We start from the raw sequence: 27748 nt of genomic DNA, 5'->3' as shown, positions 1-27748 counted from the left end.
TATTTATTCAACCAGTAGATATTTGTTGAGTGCACGCTTTGGGGTAGAATCTACTCAAGACCATAGGGTTAGAACAAAATAGGCAAAGCCTTGGTCTACAAGGAGCTTACGTTCTTATGGAGGAGAGGGAAGAAAAATTTTAAATGTGCACTAGGAAAAGAAATAAGTAGTGTAAGGATGCACTGGGGAGCGCTGTTTTATATGGGTGGCCAGAGATGGCCTTTCTAAAAAGTGATATTGGAGCGGGGACCGGAATGCAGTGAGAGAAAGAGCAACGACAAAGGCCCTGGGGTAGGATGTCCTTGTCCTGTTGGGAGACGCAGCCAGACTCCCCTGCGTCTGGAGGGAGAGTGACAGTGAGTGAGGTCAGAGAACTGGATGCAGCTGGATCGGGTAGGGCCTCACAGGCCATGGTGAGGCCTTGGGCTTTATGTGGGATGAGACGAGAGTCATTGCAGGGATGAGCACAGGAGAGTGGCATGATGCGATTAAGAAAGACAATTCTGGCTGACTACAGAATCTGGAGACCACAGCGGGCAGGGGCGGAGGCAGGGAGACCAGGTACACCGTGGCTGTTGGACCCTCCTGCTCCTTAATGCCTGTATCCATAAAGTGGGAGAAGGACCCCTCCCACTGAAATTTCCCCTCCTGGCTTGTTATGATAGTGGGAGGGAGGTCAGGGTGTGGGGATGTGAGTGAGCAGGAAATACTCAGGAAGGAGACAAAATGGCATCTTGTGATGAGTTTTCTGCAGAATCCTTGGAGCTGCGTCTGCCTGGCCCGGGAACCTCCCCGAGGCCCAGCCCACAGGCACGGCGGAGAGAGGAGTTTCCCATCTCCCCCTCCAGAGCATCACAGCTCACCCATCTCTCCCGCAACTCCTCCAGTCAGCATCCCGCCCTCTCCCCCCAAGTCCTCTCACTCTGATAGGGGAGTAATTATTTATGTTCCTGTTTAATTAGCTCATTAGGCATGTGCTGCAGTATTTCTGAGACTAAATCTCCCTCTCCAGTGGCTTTTAAGAGCATTTTTGCTGGTGCCTGGCCGCAGCGATTGGGGCTGCCCTTATGGGTTTGAGGGTGGCCGGTGGTCAGGGGCTGGGTGACCTGTGTTCTGGCTCCTGGGGTGTGTGTGTGTGTGGACAGCTGGGGAGGCCGCTGAGGCCCTGGGCATGGAGACAGGATCTTGGAAACTGCGACGGTGGCAACAGCCGGCACTGAACACCAGAGAGATATTTTTACCACCCGTCAGAATGCCACTGCGTGTGAGCCATTGCCAAGGGCTGCTTCCAAAGGCTGCTTTTCCCTCAAGCTTTGATTGTTGATCAAAGAAAGGTCTGTGTGGAACAGGGAGGCTTTGAAAATTCCCAGGTTGGCTAGGCCGGTGCTCCGCAGTCCTTTCCCTCTGGCAGGGAGGCTGGAAAGAAGCTTCTGTCCTGCGGCAAAAGTGAGTGGGTGGAGCCCGCCCTCCTGAGGTCAGGAAAGGAGTCCCCCCATTGTCCTTCATCTTTCCTAGAGGGGGCCTAGGAATAGAATCCCACCCAGAAATACTGCCTTCATGTAAGATCAGGAGGTCTGACATTGCACCGTTAGAGGTGTGTTTCTTTCCATCTGTCATGGGAGACACTCACTCAGGCGGTTTCCTCTGGGACTGACAGAGAGGATACAGACATAACAGGCCACAGTGGAGGGTCTAGCAGGAGGCGGCAGGGAGAGTCAGGAAGGGGTTGTTAGGAAACCTCGAGGCCCAGTTGCGTTGTGTGGACATATTGCTAAGGGCTTGAGAGAGTTCAGGGAGAGGGAGGGAAGTCAAGGTCTTGGGACTAATTTGGTTATTCGTTCTTTAAAACTCTTTTGTGGCTCTGTTCTTCTGTCTTTAAAATGGGCATAGTTCTTGCTACTCCCATAGACTGACAAAAGTCCAGAGTGAAAAGGGGACAGTTCAAGGTCATCCAGGCCTGCCTTCTCATTTCTTCACCAATCCTTACAATGCCCACCACCCTTCCTACCCATCACCCCCACCCCTACCACCTTCTTGGAATGCTGACTTGCCCCACATGGGGGATAACTTCCAGACACAAGAACCCGCCCTCCTTTTTATTCAAGAGCCCAGACCACCGCTGGGTGCCTTTAAGTTGAGAGGGGTTTTTTTTGTTTTTTTTTTTTTTCTTTTTTTTCCCCTTACAGGCCCCAAACTTCACCTTTCTCTGCCACCTAGCCTTAGATTCTGTCTTCATCCTCATCAGGCATAAAACTCATTCTTCTTCCACAATATTTAATTTTTGCAGATAATTCTCCTGGTTCACCTAGTACTATTTGTTTTTTCAAATTCAAGATCCTCCCTCCCTGCTGCCTTCCACTTTTAGTCATTCTAGAGGTTTTCATCTGCTGCTTATGATGCCAGGTCTGAGCCACTCGTGGGGAAGACAACTGGGCACAGGATACCTTCACCCTTCTGCAGCTCATATTTCCCAGGGAGGGAGGCATTAAAGGACTGTGTACTTGTGTAGTCACTGATTCAGATACCATAGCTGTGATAAGCTGTGTGAGGCTTGGCAAGAGCAGATCCTGGGGAGGTCAGAGAAGGCTTCCTGGAGGAGGTGACCCAGAAGGTCAAGTAGGAGCTCAATCAGTGAAGAAATGTGGGCAGGACTGCAGGTAAAGGACTGCCATGTTTGTTCCTGGAGGAAGGACGGACGTGGGGTGTGTCCCCTGCTTCAGATGCATGTCAGGCCGTGCCCTCCTGCATGTGTGGGATCCAGAAACTGGATGCGGCCTGACCAGAGCAGAGTGGACTGGGGCAGTTCCTCATGGGCCAGGGCCCCCCGCATCTGAAGGCAGCCTCAGGCCCCCTGGTCTCCTCTGATCCAACTCCCACACAGACAAGGTGGCCTACAAAGCCACTCCCGTCACACGTTCTGAAGCCCCCACACCCCCTCCTCCCTGGGTTCTTCCCAGGATGAAGTGGCCCCAGGGATGTGTGGCCACCTGGTTGGTATGTGGGCATTATAAGTGAGGTCAGTGTTTGGACATCACAACAAACATCCTGGGGTCCTCGAGTTCAAGCCTTCTTAATGACTTTTGATCACCATAAAACTTTTAAAAATTTACTCCTCGTGTTTTACATACGTTTTTATGTTGCAAGTCCTTGTATGGGCTTGGTTGAGGGTCATATGTGTGTGTGTGCTTGGTCACTTAGACATGTCCAACTCTGCAACCCCATGGACTGTAGCCTGCCAGGCTCCCTCTGTCCATGGGATTCTCCAGGCAAGAATACTGGAGTGGGGAGCCATGCCCTTCTGCAGGGGATCTTCCTGACCCAGGATGGAACCCATGTCTCCTGTATTGCAGGCGGATTCTTTACCATCTGAGCCGCCAGGATAGCCCTGGTTGCTCCGGTCAGTGGTGAGTGGAATTATAAGTCACAAAGTCGGTTGGTGGGGGTTAGGTCAAAAGTACCAAGTGGTTGTGGACGGTCTCTTCTCCAGCCATGACTGTGAGAGTGAGAACCTACCTTTCTGAGAATTGGTTACGTGCCAGGTACTTGTCTAAGTTTATTTATTAACTCATTTAATTCTTGCAACATCCCAATGAAGAAGGTGCTATTATGATCCTGATGAGAAAACTGAGGCCCGAAGAGGTCAAGGTGTCCCACCTGGGATTTGACTCCGGAGCCTACACCTCAAGGCCTTGATAATACATACTTAGCATCTGAGTGCTTGCTGTGTGCTTCTCAGGATACCGAGCATGTGCACCACCCCTGGGAGGCAGCTGTTACACCTAAGACAGCTTAACAGGGTAGGAATCTCTGGGATCAGAGAGGGTAAGTAAGCCACCTAAGGTCTCCCAGCTTGAAAGTGGCAGAGCCAGAATTCAAGTCTAGGTTGGCTGTGCTCCAGAGAGCTCCTGACCCTTCCTTTCCTTCCCAGGACATGAGTTAGGATGGAGAGGAGCAAGGCAAGTGTCTCGGGGTCACAGGTGGTGTGTTCAGAATAGAGGTTGGTGACCACATTTCCTTTCCAGACAGTCTAGCTTCTCCTTCCCAGCCACCTGGTCTATTAGCAAACCCAGGTCACTCAGAAGCACCAGGAGGAAACAGGGGGAGTCTGAACCAGACCAGACCACCCCATGCACGCATAAGGAGGAACCTAGAGGAGAGGCAGGAGAGGGGGCTGCTTCAGGGAGGGGTCTCAGTTAAGACATGGGGAAGAACTTCCAGGCAGTCCTGGTGGTGTCTGGTGAGCAAAGCCAGGCTTCTTTGAGAGCAAGAGGCCTCAGCTGCCTGAAGGGCCTGGAGGGTTCCACCTGAGGCAGGCAGGCTTTTTACTCCTTTATGCTAAAAAAAAAAAACCTGATGACCATACCCTGGGCGTTCTAATGTGTGGCTTGCCCTTTGAACCACGGCTGCCTCCTCCCAGGGCTGAAATGAAACCCACGTCGTGAGTCCAGCCCAGGCGACTGGGGTGCTCCAGGGAGAGGAGGGAGACTCATGGCTCGGTCTCTGCCCTGTGTGAGCCGTCATCCCCGGAGCCACCGTGGCCGCTGCCTCCTCGGCCAAGCAAGGCCCAGGCCTTGCGCCGAGGGCCAGGGGGTTGCGGGGCGGGGAGGGGCGCCGCGAGTCTCTGACAGCCCTGGGGCTCCCTGGCTCACAGAAGGCAGTGGAGGGAACAGCCAATAGATCACAGCTGGGCTGTTGACCTTGAGTCTTAAGCAAAGTGAAGAATAAAAGGTCATATTTATTCCGGCAGAGCCACGGGAGCCGTGAAATATCAGAGTGTGAATAAAGACTGTGCTAAATCACTCACTGCCGCTGGGGACTTGGCTGATCTGTCTTCTGGCCCCATCATCACCCACTGGGTGAGCTGGGGCTCAGTATACTCAGAGAAGGACGGGAAAGAAGAGATGGGGACTCCAGGGGACCCTAACGGAATAGAGTGGTGCCAAGACCCCTGCGATTCATAGGCTTGTGGAGTGTAAGATGTCCCTTGCCTCAAGTGCCACCTCTAAATACCCCTGACCAGCCCACATGGAGCTGAGTCTACCCTCCCTACCAGCCCCCAGCCCTTTCACCTTCTTTTAACCTGCTATGCTTTTTCTTTTTTCCCATAGCACACTCCCCTTTGTAACATATTATGTGATTTACCAGTTGTGTTCATCACTTCCTGTCTGCCTTCTCCCTGCCCGGAGGGTCAGCTCCATGGGGTGGGGACTTGTGTCTCATGCCCATGGCTGGACCCCCGGCAGCGGCACTGGCACACGACAGATAGATGCCCCGTGAAAGTCAGATGAACAGATGAGTCTGGGAAGACTTCACCGAAAGTCTAATCGCTACCTCTCACCAGGGAATAGTGGTGACTCAGATCGGGGGTGGGGCTTGCCTCAGGCCATCCAGCCTAGTGGGGGCTACAGGCTGGGAGATGAATCTGGGCACCTGCCTCCAGGGGGCTCAGGTGCTGTGCGGTCCAGGCTGCTCTCACGCCCATCAGAGGACGCGCTTGCTGGTCACATGCTATTAAATACTGGTAGGACCCCAGAGCCGTGCAGCCTGGGGTGGGGTGGGCTGGGGTCTGGCTCGCTTCCTCCCTTGATTAAAACAAACAAACAAACAAACAAACAATGACAACCAAAAAAAACCCAAACAGATAGTAAATTTACTGATAATTAGGTTCCTAACCCAAAAGGGGTCCAAAACTATGGGTTCCATGACTGGAGAATGTCAGGGAATTTTCCTTCCTGGGAGTTTTCCAGGGGTGGAGGGGGAGTGAGGCGATAAGTGTGCATTAAGCACCTTCACCCTCGCGCGGATCATTCACTCGATTCCATCTCCCAGGCTGTGACGGAGTGTAGTGGTCACAGCCAGCCTGAGCTCTGTGCCAAGCACTGTTATCGGTGCTTTTAGGTAGTTCATTCATTTCCCTTGTCCAACAGCTCTTCAGAGTGCATAGCTTCTGTTACGGTCCTCATGTTACAGATGAGCAACAGAGGCAAATACGCCATAAAATAAATGTTACTGTTCTGGGTGCTCTGGATGCAGTCAGCAAACAGAACACCCAGAGATCCTCAGCCTCATGGGGAAACCGGCAACAAGCAGGATGAATGGACAGGTTATAGACGTGCGGGGAGCAGTCAGTGCTCTGCCCAGAAGAATCCATCCACAGAGCAGGGTAAGGGGCACGGGGCTGGGGAGGGGTGTTGGCGGATGGCAATATTAAATAAGGGGGCTGGGCGGGCCTCTCTGAGAAGGTGACATGTGTCAACGACTTGAAGGAGGTGAGTCAAGCAGGGGTCTGCAGGAAGGGCATTTCAGGCAGAGGGAACAGCCAGCGTGAGGCCTCAAGGGTGGAGCATGTCTGGGGAGCCAGGGTGGCTGCCATAGAGGGAGCTGGGGGGGGGGTGCAGGGTCGAGGAGACGGGGCAGGGAGGTCATGGGGCCAGACCACGTGGAGCCTTGCAGACGCTTGGAGCATGTTTTCCCCACGCTGTGGCTTGTTCAAATGCTTGTCTCATCGAAATGTTCACGTTCCCTGACAGCCTCAAGCCAGCACTCTCATCTCCTCACGCACTAATGAGGCTTCAACCCTAGTCAGTAGACATGCACACCCAACACACCGACACACCTGTGCACCAGTCAGTGGACACACATGCAGCTGCCCTGCCGGGCTTCACCCTCCATCCCGCCTGTGTGGCTGGGAGAGTAGCAGGCGGCTCACCAGCCTCGCCCCCGCTGCAGCTGCAGCAGGGCCCCTCCCCGGCCCGACCAGGAGAGGGAGAAAGTGAGCCTGGGGCCTCGGACCTGTGCACCCCCAATAAACAGCGCTGGAGAGACTCCCAGGAAGCTCCAGACCTGTCTGTGCTGTGCTCACAGGATTACTTCCCTGCTGAGATCAGAGACCCAGGCTGGGGGAGGGGGGGAGGGAGGGGAAGATACGAATACCACTTTTAGTTGTTCCCAGTTAAAACCATGAGGATGCATGGCTAGGCCCAGGCCAGCCTCACCTGAAAACTCCCAGCTCGTGAGGAAGTCCCACAGCGAAGTTGATCTTCCCATTCAGCGCAGGGGCACCAACCCCCAGACACCCCACCAGTGACCCCAGGCAGTTCACCTTCACCGCTGCAAGAGGTCCTACTGGGAGGTGGGTGGGTTGGATGGTGTTCATGCTCTCTATAGAAACTATGATGATAGCTAGTTGGGTGATAGGTAGAAGACAAATAGATAGATATGATAGATAAACAGATGATAAATGGATAGATGATAAAGTAAGCATTCACTAGAGTATATATCGCATGTCAGCGCCTTCCTTACTTTATTTCTAATTCTCATACAACTCTGCAGATTAGCTTTGTAGACTGCTTTTACAATCAAGACGACTAAGCTCTGGGAAGTTAAACACTGGGTAAAGATTATGAAGCCAGTAAGATGTGAGTCAGGACTGAAGCCCAGAGCCCGGGTCTCTCTGATGTCAAATCCCATTCAGAATTGGGGACCCGGTGCCCGAACTCCCACAGCCCTTTGATGGCTGTGCCTGGCCTTCCCTCCCCCTGCCTCTCCCTCGCTACCATCACCCCTCTCCCAGTGATATTCTCGTGGAGTTCTAGATGTCAGAATTGGACACTGGGACACAGAGAAGGAAGGTGACTTGCCCAAGGTCACACAGCAAGTCCATGAGAGAGCCAGGGTTGGAGCCTGTCCCTCCAGCTGGACTGGAGAATATTTGGTGGGTGTGGACGGTTCTGCTTCTCCATCCACTGGACAGAGTGGCCTCCCCATTGCCCACAGAAGTTTTTTCCCTACCCTGAGTCATGCCTTCCCGGTCAGCCTGCTTGTTAGAGGCAGAGATGTCCAGGGCAGGATCAGCAGAAGCGCAGGCCGGAGAAGTGCTGAGCGGGCTCCATGAGACCACCAGCTGAAAGGACCTCTCTCTGTGGGGTAAGGCGGCGAGCATGATGGCCCTGCAGCTCAGTGAGCCAGAAGTCGAGCAATCCCCTCGGTTGCGGGGTCCAGCCTCAGGCCTGTAACTTGGAGAACCTGTCAGTTTCTCAGTTCCTTATCCATGCAGAGCTGTTGAGGGTCCTCATTTAAAAAAAAATGACACCTCACCTTTGCAAGCACTTTACCACACGCAGATAGGCGCTTGGTAGGTTTTCCCAACAATCTCCTAGTCTCACTCAGCTAGTAGCTGTCAGGGCCAGGGTTTGAACTCGATCTTCAGGCACCAAATCCAAGTATCATCATGACTGCTTTTTCTTCCCCAGTAAACTCTGAGATCTCTAAGAAACAGCACAGAGAAAGATTTATTGCCAAGTTACTAAAGATAATACTGATTACTGCTATTTTAGAAAAATTTTGTTGAAGCGTTAATTTAAAATGTGTTAATTCCTACGGATGGCTGCTTTTTATTGCACAAACATATCTTGAGCACTGTACTCAGTACTTAACAAATACTATTGTGTTTAAGTTTCACAAAGATACTGTAGGATCCATGCTATTAACCCATTTTGTAGGCAAGAAAACTGAGGGAGACTTAGAGATGTGAAGTGACTTACCTACATTGCATGGTCAATAAGCTTTTTTCACCCTAGCACAGACTTAACCTGGGGAGTGATACAGTTCCCTTTTGCAAGACGCTTCTGATCTGATAGAGGGAGGGGATTACAATGGCAATGGCAGCCCACTCCAGTACTCTTGCCTGGAAAATCCCACGGACAGAGGAGCCTGGTGGGCTGCAGTCCATGGGGTCACTAAGAGTCGGACACGACTTCACTTTTCACTTTTCACTTTCATGCATTGGAGAAGGAAATGGCAACCCACTCCAGTATTCTTGCTCGGAGAATCCCAGGAAAGGGGGAGCCTGGTGGGCTGCCATCTATGGGGTCGCACAGAGTCGGACAGGACTGAAGCAACTTAGCAAGTAAGCAAGCAAAAGGCAACAAGCATCTTTTTGGCCACTTTGTTACTGTGCTGAAATATACATAACATAAAAATGTACCATTGTAACCATTTTTAAGTCTGTAGTGCAAGAACCTTAAGTATATTTGCATTGTTGTAGAACCATCACCATCATCCATCTTCACTTTTCCATCATCCTAAACTGAAACTCTGTACCCATCTGATGCTAACTCCCCATTCCCTCCTCCCCCAGCCCCTAGCAAACATTCTTCTACTGTCCGTCTATGAATTTGACCATTCTAGGTACCTCCTGTAAGGGGAGACACGCAATATTTGTCTTCTGTGTCTGGCTTATTTCACTCAGCATTATGTCCTCAAGATTCGCCCAAGCTGTGACATGTGTCAGCGTTTCATAGAAATGCGGAATGTGTCACGAATTTGCGTGTCATCCTTGTGCAAGGATCATCCTAATCTCTTCTGCATCGTTCCAATTCAAGTATATGTGTAGCGGAAGCAAGCACCGTCATGACATTTTTAAGGAGTTGGTGCCACAGGTGACTTTGCCTCTGCGCAGTGCCCCTGGGAAATCACAGATCTGCTGGCTGGGCAGGGTTGTCTGATCAGGTACATCCCTGGGTGGCACTGACTTGGCGTCTGCTGGCTGTTCTAGTGTGTTTGGAGGCGGCTGGTGGGGAATCTTCATTTTGTTCACTCCTGTGTTTACAACGAGGTATAATTGGTCTGACACCTTCTGTGTTTCTTCTGTAAGTGATGAATTGTTACTGAGCAAGTTTTTCTCAGCTCCTTGAGGAGATAAATGGCAATGATCATCGCCGTCGTCATCGTCATTGGGGTACCAAGTGGCCCTGGGAAGGAGAGGAGGGGCAGTAGTGTTTTCCCCAGCACACATCATGTCTCACACTCACTGCAGGAGGTTGATACTGCTGTCCCCATTTCTCATTGAGCAAACTGAGGTTCAGAAAGAGGGGAAAAAGTGACTCTGAGTTACACTGTTGGTCGGGGGCAGAACTAGCCTTCAAAGAGAGATTTCTGCCAGGTTCCAAAGCCCACAGTTTTTTTTTTTCCCTGCGATGTGCTGACCTGGTGACTCAGACGATAAGGAATCTACCTGCGAGCAGGTGACCCGGGTTCAATTCCTGGGTCGGGAAGATCCCCTGGAGAAGGGAATGGCTACCCGCTCCTGTATTCTTGCCTGGAGAATCCCATGGACAGAGGAGCCTGGTGGGCTGCAGTCCATGAGGTCGCAAAGGGTCAGACACGACAGAGTGACTAGCGCTTTGCATTTTGTATTGTGCTGACCCAATCCTTGGGGGCTGGAAGCTAAGGACAGTTAAATGCAGAGAAAAGACCCACATCCACAGAAACTCGGATGAAGAGAGACAGAGAGAGAGAAGGATAGAGAGAGAGAGGCCTGGTGTGGGCAGGGGGCCTTGCCTGGGTGGGCTCAGCCAACAGTGGTAGAGACGTGACTTCAGGGAGCAGGATGGGAGCAGTATGGCTTAAATGTGGGGAATCTCAGGGCATTTCCATTAGCCGCCTGCTCCGGGTGAGCTGTGGGTGCGATGCCACTTTCCGAACAGAGTGTTGTCTTGGGGTGGGGAGGGCCTCAGGAAAAGTAGGGTCTACTTGGGGGAAAGTGATGCTTTTCTCAGAGTTCAAACCCACCCCCGACACTCATACATGCAGAGAGAAGGGCCAAAGATAGATGGGTGTGTGATCAGAGGGGCGGAGCTGGGGTGCAAGCTGGAGAGCGAGTCCCGAGGAGATGGTGGGGAGGGATAGAAATGTTCATTCCGGAGAAGTGGAAACACAAGGCGGGGTGAGAGAGCGGCTGCACAACTTGGGAAGTGCCAACATATGTTCAAGAAAGAAACGCCTTGTCCCGTGGGTGTCCCCATGGGGTTGAGCTGGGGCCGGTGGGACCAAGCAGCAACTGTCAGACCTCAGCAGCGAGAGCAGGAATTCTGAGCTGCTCAGAGTTGTGTGAAGCTGGAGGCGGGGCTGTCTGGTGTGTCCGTGGAAGTGTGTGAGTGGAGGGCCAATAGCCAGAGGGGTCGACGGCCCCCTCGGCCCACCCTTCCTGTGATCTCTGAGTGGAGGTGGCAGAGGGAGGACCAGAAGGAGCTGCAGCATCGTGGCGGGTCAACCGGAGACGGGCTGGGCCGGAGGGCTGGGCCGGAGGGCTGGCTGGGCCAGTGCAGAGTCCGGCCGCCAGAGCTCGGCCAGGGGGCCTAGAGTGGGACTGTGTGCCTGCCTCCCCAGCTAGTATTTAATCTAACCTCAGGCTGTGGATTCATCCCTGGCCTCGTTGGGACCAGATGACCCCCCTCAGTCAGAACTGTTAGCATCCTCTAAGCTCATGATGGACCAGGGACACAGTTTCAATTGTAGGCACTGGCTCATTTCATCCTGATAGCAATCCAGTGAGGGAGGCTCTATTCTCTGTCCCCCCTTACAAAGAGGTTAAGTGGCTTGCCCAAGGTCACAGAGCAGGTGAGTGGTGGCACTGGGCTTGGAACCCTGGGGGTCCAGCCCCAGGCTCACACGCTGACCTCTTGGCTTTACCCTCTCGATGAAGGGATGCCATGGAACAGGGAGGAATTCCTGCCCTGACACTGTGGTCTCAGCCGAACGTGGAGGCTGGTGGTTTCCCAAACCCTTGGCAGATAGCTAGGTCTGTCACAAGTGCTGGGTCAGGGAGCAAAGGCAGGGCCTCCCCAGGTCAGATCCTCATCTGCCATCAGGTAAGTCCTGACTCTGGGGAGGTGGGTGAAGAGGCAGTGTGCTGGGACTTGGCTCCCTTTGGTTTACTTTCCAGTAATCTCTGCAATCACTCAGCCAGGGCTGAGCAAACGCTGTCACCACGTGTCATCTGAAAAAGACTTTCGGAGTCACATGCGGCCAGAGCAGAGGGGACGGGGTAGGGGGAGACATGTTGCTGAAGCCACGAGGCCTCCTGTCGGCCCAGCCAGGATCCAGGCACCTCCCACATCTCCCATGAGATGCTTGCAAGAGATTTGCCAGCCACGAATCCTTGAGGCCTGGATTTCCACTGTCAGAGATAAACGTTACTTTTAGCTCAGCATCACCCAGTCTTTTATATAACAAACCCTCCAGTGGCTCTTTCTGTGTGCCAGACACTGATCCAGGTTCCTCATGAATCATGACTCACTTAAACTTTATAACATCCCCATAGAGCGGAGATTATAAATGCCTCATTTTACGGAAATAGGATATTTCTAGGAAAATAGGCCCAGAAAGGTAAAGAACCAGGAGGTGATTTCAGCTACGAAGGGGCAGAAGCAGTGTGTTCACCCAGCATCTGTCTGTCTCCAGGGTCTCCATGGCCCTCGACCACCTCTCTTTCTAAAGGTGTCTACTCCTGAGAAGGGTGACAGTCATAATAGTGATTGGATTCATCAGGGACTTTTCTTAACAGAGACACAGCAGAAGTCTAAGGATAGCTGGTAGATGAAAAGCGGGAATGCAGGCACGCGCTATAGCGATGGGGACCAGAGGGCCTAAAGCCTCTCTGGTTTGGCCTGGGGCTGGCCCAGCCTGTGGACTGTGGGTAAAGGGAGGCTGCTTGGAAAGGGGCTGGACCACAGGCTGAGTGACAGGCAAAGAGTCAGAGCACTGTGGGGGAGGGGCGACAAGCTTGAGTCAGGCCTGGGGGAGCCCCAGAGAGACTCCAGGGAACCTAGAAGTCCCAGGATCCAAGGGAAGCTGGAAGAGCTGAAAAGAAGGGCTGAAACTCTCCAGAGTCACGGAGAGAAGGCCTCAGTTCAGTTCAGTTCAGTCGCTGAGTGGTGTCCGACTCTTTGCAACCCCATGAATCGCAGCACACCAGGCCTCCCTGTCCATCACCAACTCCCGGAGTTCACTCAGACTCACGCCCATCGAGTCCGTGATGCCATCCAGCCATCTCATCCTCTGTCGTCCCCTTCTCCTCCTGCCCCCAATCCCTCCCAGCATCAGAGTCTTTTCCAATGAGTCAACTCTTCGCATGAGGTGGCCAAAGTACTAGAGTTTCAGCTTTAGCATCATTCCTTCCAAAGAAATCCCAGGGTTGATCTCCTTCAGAACGGACTGGTTGGATCTCCTTGCAGTCCAAGGGACTCTCAAGAGTCTTCTCCAACACCGCAGTTCAAAAGCATCAATTCTTCGGCCCTCAGCCTTCTTCACAGTCCAACTCTCACATCCATACATGACCACAGGAAAAACCATAGCCTTGGCTAGACGGACCTTAGTCAGCAAAGTAATGTCTCTGCTTTTGAATATGCTATCTAGGTTGGTCATAACTTTTCTTCCAAGGAAGACAGAAAGCTCGGACGCCTGGATTGAAGCCTACAGGATCAATGGTCCTTGTTTGGAGGGTGTCTGTGTGCTGGGCCCACGTTTTTGGGAATGCCAGGGCTCACATGGGAGATGGCAGGATTCCTACCACCTGCTGGAGAGGGGCATAGTAAGAGCCTTGCTGAGGTGAACTCTGAGATGGTGGGCTGCTTCCCAGCTGCACTGTCTAGTGTGGCAGACACTGGCCACTTGCGACTGTTGAGCCCTTGAAATATGCCCAGTGTGACGGAGGAACTGAATTTTAAATTTCATTTAAATTAGTTTGAAGTTAAATTTAAAAAGCCACGTATAGCTACTGCATTGTATTTATTTTATTTGTTAGTCACTCAGTCGTGTCTGACTCTTTGTGACTCCGTGGACTGTCGCCCTCCAGGCTCCTCTGTCCGCGGGATTTTCCAGGCAAGAATACTGGAGTGGGTTGCCATTTCCTTCTTCAGGGGATCTTCCCCACCCTCCTACATTACAGGTGGATTCTTTACCAACTGAGCCGCCTGGGAAGCCCAGCTACTGTATTGGGAAGTGCCAATACAGAACATCTACTTCATTCAAAATGTTTCTGAGGGCCTACTATGTGCCAAGTATTGTTTGAGATGCTGAGGAAATATCAGGAAGCAAAGGAGACAGAAAACCCTGATCTTAACCCTGAACTGAGATTCTAGTGGAAGGAGAGAGAGGGAGATACTTAACAGGAAGCCTAGTAAATAGGCAAATGATAGTGTCTGTCAGGCCATAAAAATGCAGTGGGAAAAGACAGAGTAAGGGGCTTGCAGGGGGCAAGGTAGAGATGGGGAAGCCGGCGATGCTAAATAGGGCAGTTAGAGGAGGTGACATCGGAGCAGAGCTGAAGGAGACGGGGCAGGGTGTGTGTGACGCCCGGAGGAGGAGCATCCGGGTAAGGGCAACAGGCAGTGCAAAGGCCCTGTGGCAAGAGCACCCTTGGCAAGTCTGAGGGGTAGCAGGGAGGCCAGGTGACTGGTGCAGAGTGGGTGGGTTGAGTAGGATGAGGCGAACTGGGAGGGGTGAGAGGAGATCACAAAGGGCCTGTGGGGCACGTGAGACTCTGACTAGGTGAGACAGGCCTCACTGGGGGCATTGGGCAGAGGAAGGACTTGACCTGACCTGGGCTTTAACCAGATGCACTGGCTGTTTGTAGAGGAGAGGTGGGGGTGGGGAGCCAGGGAGGTCATCTGAGGCCGCTGCAACCGGGAGTTTTGATCCCCAGCCCCGCCTGCTGTCCTCAGGGCTGCGGGAATGGATATTGGGGTTCTCTGCCTCAGAATCTCACTCCTGTTGAATGTGGCTGCTTTACTTCCTGATGGGCAAAATCATCGCCAATAAGACAGAGTGCCTCAGGCACCCAGCTGAGCCCCCGTGTTCTCAGGAGGGGCAGCGGCTGTGGGGCAGTGACCGAGCCTGGCCCCTGGCCCTTCTCAGAAGCTAATGAGAGGCTCTTGATTCTCGGAGCCCTCACGGAGTCGAGCAGGCTCTACGGGAATCCTGTTCTGAGGAGGAGCCACAGGCCTGCCCCTGTTATCACTCAGGGAAGGCGAGCACCAGAAGAGGGGGCTCTGTGATACATACTGGTAATTACAGTCCTTCTCTCTAATTGCTCTCTGATCCCGAGACCAGAAACAACAAATACAAAAGACAGGTCCTTCCAGACCCACAGCAGTCTGTCCTGCTGAGTTTGAACACAGCCTCAGGATTCTTCTCAACACCAGTGCTTGTCTGATCGTTGGAGCTGGCACACGAGACAAGGCCTCCAGCACCCAGCTCCTGGCTGCTAATTTGGTGACTTCATTTCCCACCACTCTCCCTTTCCTTCACTCTGTTTTGGCCAAATCGGTCTTCTCACTGTCCCTGCCTCGGGGCCTTTGCACTGGCGGCGGCTCCCTCTATGGGAAAACTGCCCACAGAGAACCAGGAAGCCCCCTCATTTCCTTCCGGCCTCCCAGAAGCTTTCAGAAGCAGTAGGACAACACTTACCACTCATGGAACGCTCGTCTCTAATTAGCTCTGTGGCTTCAGGTCGATTCAGTTAATTCTCATCTCTAAAATGGGGAGCATTATTATGAAAGGTACTTCAGGGTTATCAAGAACATTGATTGAGAGTGCTGGGTTCAAATCTCAGCCAGGCACAAATGTTTTCTCTGTTGAGCGGATCATTTAACTCCTCTGAGCCTTGATTTCTTCTTCTGTAAAATGAGGGTAATAATAGTACCTCCCTCATAAGAGTTGCTGTGGGGATTAAATCAGTTAATATAGGTAGAGTGCTCAGAACACTGGTTGGCATATAGTAAGTGTTCCATAAATGTCAGCCACCATTGTAGTAATATACGTTTGTGTTTTTGTGTTTTACTTGCTGTCAAACAGTTAGCTAGACACTGAGATTTGCTTCTGCTATGAGCTGATTCTGCCCAGTTCAATTCAAGGTAATAATGCGGTACCAGGAAGATCATGCTGGGTGGCCTTGGCAGCCCTGGCTTACAAAGCTGGCTCAGCAGCCTTCTGGCTGTGTGAACTTGAGCAGGTGACTGATCTGCCTGAGCCTCAGTTTCTTCATCTGTAGTGTGGGGATAATTATTCCTACTCACAGAGTCAGTGTGCAGAAACAGAGAGACCTTGCCTATCACGTGCTGGGTGCAGTATGTACTCAATAAATCATATGCCAGATAGACCCAGCCACAGGGGTTCTGCTCCCTTGCAGCTGTGCAGGGAAGCCAACCAGCCCCTTTGGGACTGGCAGCTAGAGGGAGAGGCCGGGGAGCCAGGCTGCTTGCCTTGGTTTAATGAGGCCCTTTCATGTGCCCTGAGATGTCATGGCCGGCCAGGGAGCTTGGCAGGCTGGTGATTCTGTGAAGAGCCAGTAATGAGGGTGCAGAGCCAGCGAAGTGGAGTGGGGGCAGCTTGATGTGGTCTCCAAATTAGTGCCGGGGCTCAGCGGGAGGCCGATGCATCGCTGATGGGGGAGGGGAGGGGGAGGAGAGAGAAGGGGGAGCACCTCAACGTGCTGAGGGGATGGAGGCTGGGGTGAAAGACGTGGTGTCTGCTCCCAACTCCAGGAAGGCAAGAATTGCATTTCTTGTGTAGACACCAGCACCGACTGCTTCCTCTTACACAAACACACACGTTCCCCTTCAGTCACCCGCCCCCCCATACACACTCACCCCCTCTCTTTTTCTCTGTCACACGCCTACACATAATGAACTCCTCAGGGTCACCTCATCATATCTGCAGGGGGCTGCATTAGTCAGGAGAGGCCAGCTCCTGGGGGCGAATGGAGGCAAACGCAAAAGGCTCAAGCACGGGGGAGTTTGATGGTTTGCTCTCCTGGGGGTCCAGGGCAGTCTCCCGGGTTTGTCAGGAGGCCTTCCTCACATGCAGAGTTGGGCACCAGGTTTCCTCGGGTGGGCCAAGGCTGCTCACTGCACCCAGGTCCAGGGAGAATGGAGCAGGGACTCCCCCTCTTTCCTGGCCTGGCCCAGAGGTATGCACACTGCTGTTGCCGTGTCCCCTTTACCAGAACTCACCACCTGGACAGCGCCCAGGGCACAGGTGTCTGGGGAGTGCGGCCTGGAGTGAGCCCACGAAAGCGGGGCAGTCGTTGTCGGTGGTCCGCTCACAGGCTTTGCCCCCAGGCTCAGGTGGCCTCTAAGAGCCTCTCTCACCCCCATTCCCAGATGCTCCAGGAATGGCATAGCTTTAATGGTAGTAGAGCTGCTAGCAGCTTTAAAGGCAGCAGCTGGGGAAGAGTGGACTTGGGCTGCAGCGTCTCTGGGAGAGGCCATGTGGGGGGGCCCCTTCAGAAGTACTGGGGGACATGTGGAGTCTCTGGGGCACTGAGGAAGCTGCGTAGAAGAGGGACATAGCAGGGACCAACACTGTATGGAACCAGAACCTTTGTGTACCATTTGTATGTGAACACCTACACACACACACACACAAACACACACACACACTCACAAATACTCAGGCAGTCAACTTTCAAATGATAGACACACAGTCATGTCCCCCACACATCTTTTCACACACACACACACACACACACACACACATTCACTTACACTCACACAGTCCAACACGTATCTACATGCAAGTTCATAAAGATTGTCAGGGGGGCCCTTAAAAGATGTAGAAAAATGCCTTTCCAGGAAGATTTCCTTAGGACCAGCCAGTGTCTGAGAGTCACCAGCCATCATATTATATTTAACTAAGAATCCCTCAAATTTGTACAGGCCTTAACATTTAGCAAAGCACTCTTTCATTGACTGCTCAACCACAGGGTAAATATTTACTCAGCAGGGACTCAAGGCCAGATACTATGATTGGCAGCAGAGATACAAAGATGAAGACACAGCCCATGTCCTCCAGGGATTCACAGGCCTCCGTGGAGAAGGGCTCTATTGGAGGAAGGCAGGAGGGGCTGTGGGAGCAGAGAGCAGAGGTGGGGTCAGAGGTGACGCTGAGTCGGGCCTCGAAAGACGAGGTCACCAGGTGGGAAAACACAAGTGATTTCCAGGATGGTGGTCCGCTCTGTGCAAAAGTGCCAGGTGGTAGATTTGGGGAGTGATGAGTGATTCCGAGAAGGTGGCAAAACGCTTCCTTCAGCTGGAGTTCTACTAGATAGATGTGATGCCGCTGACATGAAGTAAGGACAGTTTTCTCCAGAAATGCAAGGAAAAAACAGTCTTTTCCTTCTTGTCATGTAAAGTGTATGTTCTTGTGTCACCTAGGATTCAGTCTGGAAAAAATGAACACTCTAGATCTAAGACGGAATCTGGTACTGGGGTTGGGTTCCAGGTGATGGAATTGCTGAGGGGTCAGCATCACAGAGATTAGCTACAGCCGGAAGCCACTGCCACCACCCACCCCACCCCAGGACTTCAGGTACACGGAGGAGATGGTTTGATCAGAGCCTAAGATCCAGGTCTATCTGGCAGGAGCTAGAACCCCTGAAGGTGGGATCACAGAGGAGGCTCAGGAGCTGACAAGCAGATACCACTTGAAGCAGAAAAAGAGGAAGAAATACCTGGCTCTCCCCTCCTCCTACCTGCTAGGGCCTCCATTGGCCAACTCTACCTGGCAGGCAAAGGAGCTTGGGAACAGGCAAGGGAGTCTGGGAAATGTAGTTCCTCGTCATTCAGGAGAGGGCAGGTGAAGGGAAGACAGAATAACCAGTATGAGAATGATAACCACTATGAGAGAGTAACCAATATGCTCCTGTGTGATTTCTTCTGAAACCTCTGCTATCAACTGTAGAAATCAGCTGTAGATTTATTTGCTAGTGTTAAACCGAATAAACAAATACCAAAAGAATATTAATAGGGGGAAAAAAAGGAGGAAAAACAGCTCAGAAGCAGCCACTGAACGCTTGTTTTGTTTTTCCTGGGTAAGCGCTTGGGGTGGCAGTTTTAAATTGTGCTTTAGAGCGTATGAGCTTAATTAAATTTAACACTTTGGAGCAACTTAAAATAGCAATGTATGTTTTCTACTAAAAGAGATGTCGCCAGCTTATGTGACGGAAAGAAATCTATCAGGATTTCAGGATGAGTCTTTCATAGAGAGGGCTGTGACCCAATCGTTGTGCCAGACATCTTTTTTTTCCCCTTTTCTTGCCTCTCCAGATCCATTTGCCCATCCTGCCCACTGCTGTGTGCCCTGAAGGGCTGGCCAGTGTGCACCCATGAACTCTGGCTTTCAGCTGGGTTCGGTCCTAGGGAGCAGTAGCAGAAGCCTGGGAAGAGGGAAGAGGCTTGAGGCTGGGGCACCTGTTTGTCTGGTCCTCACCCTGTACAGTTCCCACTGGTTGTCTCTGTCCCTCAACCGAGTTTTCTAGACTAATGTGTCTCAGCAGGCGGTGATTTTGTCCCCACATGGTGATGTCTGGAGACATCGTTGGTTGTCATAACTGGGGACGGGGGCTACTGGCATCCAGCGGGTAGAGCCCAGGGATGCTGCTAATAAACACATACAGTACACAGGACAGACCCACCACCAGGGCTCATCGCCCACGTGTCAGCAGTGCCAAGGCGGAGGCACCCTGCTCTGCCCAGGTCAGTGCTTCTCAAGGCATTTGTGGTGAACGACCAGCTTTCTTTTTTGCAGACCAGTGCTTTTGTAAGACTATCATAGAAACACTTTATCAGAAAAAGAATGGTCACTCATTTAGGAGTCACAACCAGTGCTAAATGGCTGTAAAACGTTCTTAAAGCTTACTCTCAATGTCTGTGCTGTCTGATCATGGACCAGGAGCAAACAGCTCATGAACGACCACCACCTGTGGACCGCCCTCTGAGTAGTGCCGACCTGTGGGAGTCTGCTTCCTGAATGTGGAAACAGCTTGGCTGCGACTAGCCCTGGGTCACTGCCTGTGCACTGTGGGCCCCCATCCTATGTCCACGTCTTTGTAATGAGCCCCTTTACAAGTGGTCCTTTATCATCCCATTGCTCTGTGAGTGCACCCTCTGCACCGCAAGGCCTGACTGATTCTGGGTTGTTTTAAGAACGTGGGCTAGGATGAGGGTGTGTGAGTGGAAGGACAAGGACGGGATGGGAAGTCTGGATTGGGAGCCCAGCTCAGGACCCTGGACATCCCTTGTAGGTCATGATTAGCCCTTGAAGACTGTTTCAGCGGCCAGGGGACACGTCCAGAGTTGTGCTTTAGCTGGAGCACTCTGGAGATGATGGTGCTGAGCACAGACTTCAAGGAAGCACAGCCAGAGGTGGAGAGGCCAGTTTGGAGAACACTCTGCATCCATCCAGACCAGAAATGGTGAGGCCCAAGCAAAAGCATGAGTGTGGTGATGGAAAGAGGGAGAGGTTCGGAAGGTACAGCCTCCCAGCCAGAGTGCTAGTAGGGTGTGGGTAGGAGTGAAGTTGTTAATAGCCTGAGTTCTTGTGCTCTTTAATCAATGGAAATTGCTAAGGGCCAGATGAGAAATTCAGGCAAGGCCTCACTGGGGCTCCTGCTGCAGCATGAGAAAGCAGAAACAAGTACCGGTGCCCTTATTCACCCCCTGTGGGGGGAGGGGGGTTGAGTTGGTCCCTTAAATGGGACGAGCGTGGGACAGATTGGTGGGTCAGGCTCAAGGGGTGGCTTGGGTGGTCTGCCCACCCCTGTGTTGGTGCTGCGTGCAGAGATCATGCACAGGACCCTGTTTTGCTTCCAGCGCATCAGAAGTGGCAGTTGGGTTTTGGCCTTTTTGTAGCTTGTTGGTCATCATTTGCCCCAACTGCGCATGCACGCAGTTACTTTCAGTCCCTTGTAGCTTCTTTGTTGGAGAAGGCAATGGCACCCCACTCTAGTACTCTTGCCTGGAAAATCCCATGGACGGAGGAGCCTGGTGGGCTGCAGTCCATGGGGTCACTAGGAGTCAGACACGACTGAGTGACGTCACTTTCACTTTTCACTTTCATGCATTGAGGAAGGAAATGGCAACCCACTGCAGTGTTCTTGCCTGGAGACTCTCAGGGATGGGGGAGCCTGGTGGGCTGCCATCTATGGGGTCGCACAGAGTCAGACACAACTGAAGCGACTTAGCAGCAGCAGCAGCAGCAGCTTCTTTGTAGGGCTTCCCTGGTGGCTCAGATGATAAAGAATCTGCCTGCAATGTGGGAGACCCCAGTTCGATCCCTGGGTCAGGAAGATCCCCTGGAGAAGGGAATCTTCTTTATATTCTGTCGCTCGAGGAGACGTTTGTCCAGGTGCAAGTACTGCAGTGAAGGGCACCAGGTCCCAGTCCATCTCAAAGAGGGATCCAGGCTCCCCAGATCCAGCCTAGGGGCAGTCAGCAGCCAGGAACAAAATGGGGTGAGCATGGCCGCATGGGCAGGAAATGAGGTTGGTTTTGTCGCTAGAGTTTGAATAGTGCCTGACTCACATGACTGGCTCGTGCAGGCCGTCCTTTCCCTGCCTGGAGTGGGGAGCAGTCTTGCTTGTGATTAAGAACTGGGCTCTGAATCCCGGATCCAAATCTGGTCTCAGCTCCATTCCCCCAAGGAAAAGTGAAAACTGTTTAGCTTCCTCCTTTCCTAAGTGGGAATGATAGCTTATCATTGTCAGGAGGCTGAATGAGGTACTGCATGTAAACTGCCCAGCACAAGGTTAGCACTTGGTGAACGCTGGTTATTACTGTCAGCAAAGCAAAGCTTGACTTCCAAGGTGGCTTGAGCCAGCTGGTTCTAGTTTTCCTGTTAAGTCCACACACACACACACACACGCACGCACGCACACCCCCCACCCCCACCCCCCAACCCCCCAGAGAAAACAAGAGCTGCTTTTCTGCTCTTAATCCTGGGAAGCAGGCTTTTCTATCTGGCCTTGCTTCTGATGGACCATTTACAGTGCAAGGATTTCCCCAGCCTGACCCTTCATCCCCGGTGCCAGCTGCTTGCTAAGGATCAGCCTCACCCTATAACACCTCCCTTAACAGCAGCCCAGTTGCAGCTTCATCTCATCATGATCTTCCCTGACTCGGGAAGCAAGGGGGATGGGGAGAGGCCAGGCAGGGTCCACACAATGTCACCCCAGGGAGGGCAGGAAGACAAGGGCTGTGAGGCAGCAAGGTATAGCGATTAGGAGCGGAGGCTCTGGGGCCAGACTGTCTGGTTCGGATCCCAGCTCTGCCACTTACTAGCTGGGCACTCTCAGGCAGGTAGCTTAACCTTTCTGTGCCTCAGGTTCTTACATGTAAAACAGCAATAATAATGACCTCCCAACAATTGTTGGATTAAATGAGTTAATCCTCTTAGTGATTCTGGCACAGAGGAAGCCCTCAATGTTGGCTACTCTTCGTCGTCATAGTAGTAGTAGTAGTAATAGCCGGGTCTGCTTCCAGGATAAGACGCCTAAATACTGAGATGATGTCTAGGCTATGAGTCCCTCTCCTGTGTCCCGGGATTGTGGTGAGGTTTAAACACAATACTGAGTGTGAAAACCCTTGTCACATACCAGAGGTTCAATAAACCAGCCAACCCATCCCCTCCCTGAAGGGATATGTTCGTTTATTGCTCGTGACCCAGAGAGGTGGCCGAATGAGGTGGGTCAGAGTGGACAGGAGCTGGACTGCCTGGGTTTGAATGCCGACCCTGCCATGTTACGTTTGCCTAACACCTCTGCAGAAAAAAGACCACGACGGCAGCTGCTTCAGAGAGTCGCCGTAGGGCTAAGCGAGTTGATTGATAGACATGGGGTTGCTAAAGCAGAGCCTGAACACACTTGCCTTGGAGCATTTGCTCCACCTTTGTTGGGTTTCCCGGGGCGCTAGTGGTAAAGCACCTGCCTGCCAGTGCGTGAGACTGAGAGACACGGGTTCAACCCCTGGGTGAGGAAGACCCCTGGAGGAGGGCATGCAACCCACTCCAGTCTTCTTGCCTGGAGAAACCCCAAGGACAGAGGAGCCTGGCAAGCTACAGTCCATAGGGTTGCAAAGAGCTGGACACAACTGAAGCGACTAAGCACACACCCTACTATTGCACCATTCTGGGTGTGCATAGCTCCTGCCACTCCAACTCACGACACTCACATCACTACCCTGAGGTGGAAGGAAGTGGACTCTGCACAGCAGTGGGCCCAGGAGAACCGAGGTTCTGTTTGTGGAGGAGCGTGAGCCTCAGTGAGCTGAGCTGCTCCATGGAAGGGGCTGGCTGATCTGCAACAGGCCGGGGCAGGGTTTTCACTCAGATGAAGAAAATCATCCTCATTTGTGGAAAGGAATAAGGCCAGGCTGTGGATCTAGAAGCTAGTGTCAAAGCCCCAGCTACCTCATCCTGGCAGTCCCAGCTGTGTGACCTCAGGCAAATCACTTAACCTCTCTGAGCCTCGGCCAGTCCCCTGTGATCTGAGGGCCCAGGATTGCCGTGATGCACAGGTGGAACAGATAGATCTAAGGGGCCGGGTGCAGTGCCTTTGCTGGGTCCAGGCCCCCAACTCCTCCACTCACCTCTTCTGCCCCACACACTGTAGCTATAGGATGGAAGTGGGCATGGGGCAGAGGACTCAATTTCCTCTTGTGGCTTCCCTAGCAGCCTAGAGGGGCCGAGAGTGAGGCGGGAGGCAGGAGCCTCCAGGGCTGCCCACTGACGGGACATCAATACCTGCCTGTCAGTCCCAGCCTCCGTGCGCGGTTCCCAGGTGGAAGTCTTCAGGCTCCAGTATTTCATGTTTGAGGTCTCAATTACGCTGCCGGGCCCTGGGTGTGAGCCGTTGACGGGCACAGATGGCACTGGAGTAGCAGGGGACAGAAGCACACTGGGCTCTTTGGGAGTTGGGGGGGCTGGGGGGCGGTGGGGGAGGCTGCAGGGAAACGTGGCTCCTTTCGGCCGAGGTGAGTATTTCTGCAAGAGTGTGTGTGGGATGAGACAGGCGTCGTTTCTAGGAACTCCCACCAGAAGGCATGCTGGAAGGGCCGAGGCTAGGGTGGTCTGGCCCCAGTGTGGGGAAATTGCTGCCCTCTCTGACCCTACCTTAAGGTGGAGGGAGCCGTCGAGGCCTCCCCAACCAGTGATACTACCCGGGGTGTCTTTGGATGCCCCTGGCCTGCTATGGCAGTGATGGAGGACCGCTCCCTTCCCTCTGGGAAGCAGAGTTCTTCCCAGTCTTCAACGTTGCACCCTGCCCTTCCCCTCCAAGCAACACCCCTCTTCGCACCTCCAGTTTCCTTCTGCCTAGACCCCCACCCACCCCAACCAGTCTGCAGCAGTGAAGTTGTCCCTCCTGAGACATGAGAAAGCCATCTGGAGAGGAGAATGGCCTTGGCCCCTGAGGATAGGACCTTGTCTGGGACTAAGCTCAGCTCGGAACGGGGCTCAGTCATTGCTGGGGAATCTCCCAGGACAGACAGCGGGTGGAGGCAGCCCTCGGGCTGGGCGGCCACGGCTGACCTGACCTCACCCCCACGGCCCAGAGACTGAGGGGCTGTTGGAAGCGCTCCAGGCAGAAGCGGGGAGGCGGGGAGTCCCTTTTCTTTAACTGCTGCTGCTTCACATCTTTAATCTCTCTGCCTCCCCCCCGCCCCTCCCCCACGCCTCCTCTCCCTGCTCTCCCTTGAATCTCTCCGCTCTGGTCTCCGAACCTCCAACTCTAACCGCTTTCCACTGTCGACTACCGGCTGTTCCATTCCCTTCTTGGCTACACTCATCATCGATTTATTTACACGCCTTCCGGGGTGCTTTGCACGCCCGGCTGCCGACGACTCTTTCTCTGTGCGCCTGGCTCTGACACATCCACCCCCTGGTCCGGAATCTTCCTCTCTCTTCCCCCCACCTCTGTTCTCTTGCCTGGGGCCCCTTCCTCTCTGTCTCGCCCTCTCTGCCTTTTCCTGCCTCTCCACCTATCACCTCTCCTCCTTGCCTCGTTCTCTGCGCCTGTGGCTCTCTCCCTCTCCATGGCTCCTCTCTGTCACCCTCTCTCTTCTGCTTCTGCCCCTGTCCCCTCATCACCCTACTGTTCCTCACCATCCCTCCCGCTCTGGACCTATCCCCTCCACCTCCCAGGATGATCCCAGCCTCCAACAAGGCCTTTGTGGTCAACAACCTTGTGTCCGGGACTGGCTACGACCTGTGCGTGCTGGCCATGTGGGACGACACGGCCACCACGCTCACGGCCACCAACATCGTGGGCTGCGCCCAGTTCTTCACCAAGGCCGACTACCCGCAGTGCCAGTCCATGCACAGCCAGATCCTGGGCGGCACCATGATCCTGGTCATCGGCGGCATCATCGTGGCCACGCTGCTGGTCTTCATCGTCATCCTCATGGTGCGCTACAGGGTCTGCAACCAGGAGGGCGCGGGGAAGCCCACAGCTGCCGTCACCAACGTGCACTCTCAGACCAACGGGGCCCAGCCGCCTGCTCTGGGCAGTGTGCCCAGTGGGGCCCCCGTGCCCGGACCGCCCAAGGTGGTGGTGCGCAACGAGCTCGTGGACTTCAGTGCCAGCTTGGCGCGAGGCAGCGACTCCTCTTCCTCCAGCTCCCTGGGCATTGGGGAGGGGCTGGGACGGGGCCTCTGGAGGCTCCCGCCCCCCGCCCCCCGCCCCAAGCCCAACCTTGACCGCCTCATGGGGGCCTTCGCCTCCTTGGACCTCAAAAGTCAGAGAAAGGAGGAGCTGCTGGACTCCAGGACTCCAGGCGGGAGGGGGTCTGGGACGTCGGCCAAGGGCCACCCCTCAGACCGAGAGCCACTGCTGGGGCCGCCCGCGGCCAGGGCCAGGAGCCTGCTCCCCTTGCCCCTGGAGGGCAAGGCCAAACGCAGCCACTCCTTCGACATGGGGGACTTTGCAGCCGCGGCTGCGGGCGGGGTCGCCCCCAGTGGCTACAGCCCCCCACGGAGGGTCTCGAACATCTGGACAAAGCGCAGCCTCTCTGTAAACGGCATGCTCTTGCCCTTTGAGGAGAGTGGCCTGGTGGGGGCCCGAGGAACTTTTGGCAGCTCTGAGTGGGTGATGGAGAGCACGGTGTAGGCCTGGGGGGTGGGCCTCCTCCCTCCCACCCTGCCAGGGTAGGAGAAGGGGGAGCATCTTTACCCACAAGTCTTTGTGGAGTTTCCATGGTGATGTTTACATCCAGGGACCATTTTGTCTCCCTGTCAACGGCCTCCCCCCACCCCACTACGCCACCCACACACACCTTCCCAGGCCCGTCCCCCACCACCCGTCGGGGTGTGCTCAGGGAAAGCGGACTCGATCGCTCACATGTCAGACTGAGCCCTGAGTGTTTGGAAAGGCAGGGCTCCTGCCCTTCTAATCACAAATGTAGCCTATAAGCAAGCGGCTTTGGGTTGCGGATGGTTCCAGTGTTGTTTTTGTTTCTTAATTTATTTCTTCCATGTCCCAGACTCCTCCTCTTCAGTGACACAGATAATGGAGAATTTATGCCACACACAAAAGCAGGTCCCAGCAGGTGGTGGGCAATCGCTGCCAGCTGAGCAAAGCAGGGAATGATTTGGGCGGCACGTTTGTTTGGGGGAAGATTGAAGTCCTCCGCCTAGACCCCCTCATTACTCCCAAGTCCCCACAGTCAGGGAGGTTGCGTGAACCCCTCATCACTGGCCCAACTTCCTTTGCTTCTCAAACACGACGCCCCACACCTAGCACATCAGCTTAAACCAGAAGGGTAATTTCCAGGACTCTGCATGAGGGAGAGGGAGAAGGGTTTTATGAGACCCATGGGTATAAGGTATGTTAACTTATGGAGGTGCTTTGGGATTTTTGCTTCTTTTAAGGGAAGCTGGGATGTGGGGCGGATCATGGTTGGGAGGGGCTTGCCAAGAGGTTTTCTCTTCAGGGGAGTGGATCCAAAGGAGCAGAAGGAGCACTGGACACAGAGTCCAAAGCTGCGAGTCTGGGTTTCAGGCAAGACCCTTTCTCTGTGGAACCTCAGGCTTCTAATTCATAAAATACTGAGAGCGTACCAAATCTCCAACTCCCTTCCAGTTCAAAGGACTAAGGACTCTTCACGACTAAATGAGTTGCAGGATTTTGAAGCTCGAAGAGGTGTTTGCGATCATTTCACCCTTAACCTTCTCTCTCCTTTCCTCCAGAGTCCACGAGACCTGCCCAAGGCCACATAGTGAGTTAGTGACCAAGTCAGGGCCTAAGGCCACGTGCCTCTTGGGGGTGGTGTCTGAAGTCCGTTACCAAGTGTTCACCGTGGCTAGGGCATTTCTGTGTCTAGAGCCTGTCCTTTGTTTGTTCTTGAAGAAGGTGGCTCAGGGTGGGACACAGGGACACGGGGGCTGCTTTCCACGATGCCAGTCAGGAGGCAGATGTGTCTGGAAATGACAGGACAAGGAGGGGCACACAGGCTCCTGTCCATCTGGGGACTGAACCCCGCACGCACAGACTCCGGCGAGAGGAGACCGAGGACGTGTGGCCGGTGCGGGGGAAGGCATCCGGAAGCATCTGGAGGGCCTTCCCCCGCACCTCTGTCTCTCTTGGTCCCTGTCTGTCCCAGGTCTCACCTCACTGTCAACACACTACCTCTCCCCACCTCATTCCTCCTTCTCCCAAACCTCCACCATAGAGCTCTGGCCTCCGTTTCTCATTCTCCCTCCTTCTGCCCCTTGCCAACCACACAGCCTACAAAGCATACAGGTGAGTCCATCTGGGGCTGAAATGTTCCGATGGGCTCAGCCCTGGAGCTGAGCTGGTGGCCCCCCAGCCCCGCCCAGAACACACAGGCAGAGGGCGGGGAACCGTCTATGCAGGACTGCCTTCTGGCTCCCGCCCAGGAGCCTCCAGACCCCATGCCTTCCTCCTTGCCTGCCCGCCTCCTCTCTCTCCTCACCTTCCCTCCTCTCTCCTGTCTTCATTCCTTTTCTGCTGGTGCCTCTCTGCCTCCCCCGAGTCCCTTTCTGGTCCAGACCAGGTCATCCACAGACCGGGCCGGGCTCTCCCTGAGACCACAAGCTCACTCCCAGCCCCAGTGCTGGAGCAGAAGCTTTCCGCAGCCATGGGAGACCTCCAGCCTCGGTGACGTGAAAGAAAATC

At 53.7% G+C, this 27748-nt stretch overlaps 1 protein-coding gene and 1 non-coding gene across 2 annotated transcripts in view; one reads left to right on the top strand and one right to left on the bottom strand.

Moving 5' to 3' along the window:
- Window positions 1-26668, top strand: part of LRFN2 (leucine rich repeat and fibronectin type III domain containing 2) — a 43697-nt gene extending 17029 nt beyond the window's left edge. The window contains exon 2 of the mRNA XM_069562630.1: window positions 24757-26668. Coding sequence (XP_069418731.1) covers window positions 24757-25720 — 964 coding nt within the window. The 3' untranslated portion in view covers window positions 25721-26668. The remainder of the gene's footprint in view (window positions 1-24756) is intronic.
- On the bottom strand, window positions 9301-9407 carry LOC138426136 (U6 spliceosomal RNA). Its single transcript, XR_011251558.1, has one exon. It is a non-coding gene; the product is annotated as a U6 spliceosomal RNA (small nuclear RNA).
- Window positions 26669-27748: the final 1080 nt, after the last annotated feature.

Source organism: Ovis canadensis, chromosome 20 (assembly GCF_042477335.2).
Source record: "Ovis canadensis isolate MfBH-ARS-UI-01 breed Bighorn chromosome 20, ARS-UI_OviCan_v2, whole genome shotgun sequence".
NCBI classification, from domain to species: Eukaryota; Metazoa; Chordata; class Mammalia; order Artiodactyla; family Bovidae; genus Ovis; species Ovis canadensis.
This window is presented reverse-complemented; position numbering and strand designations above follow the sequence as displayed.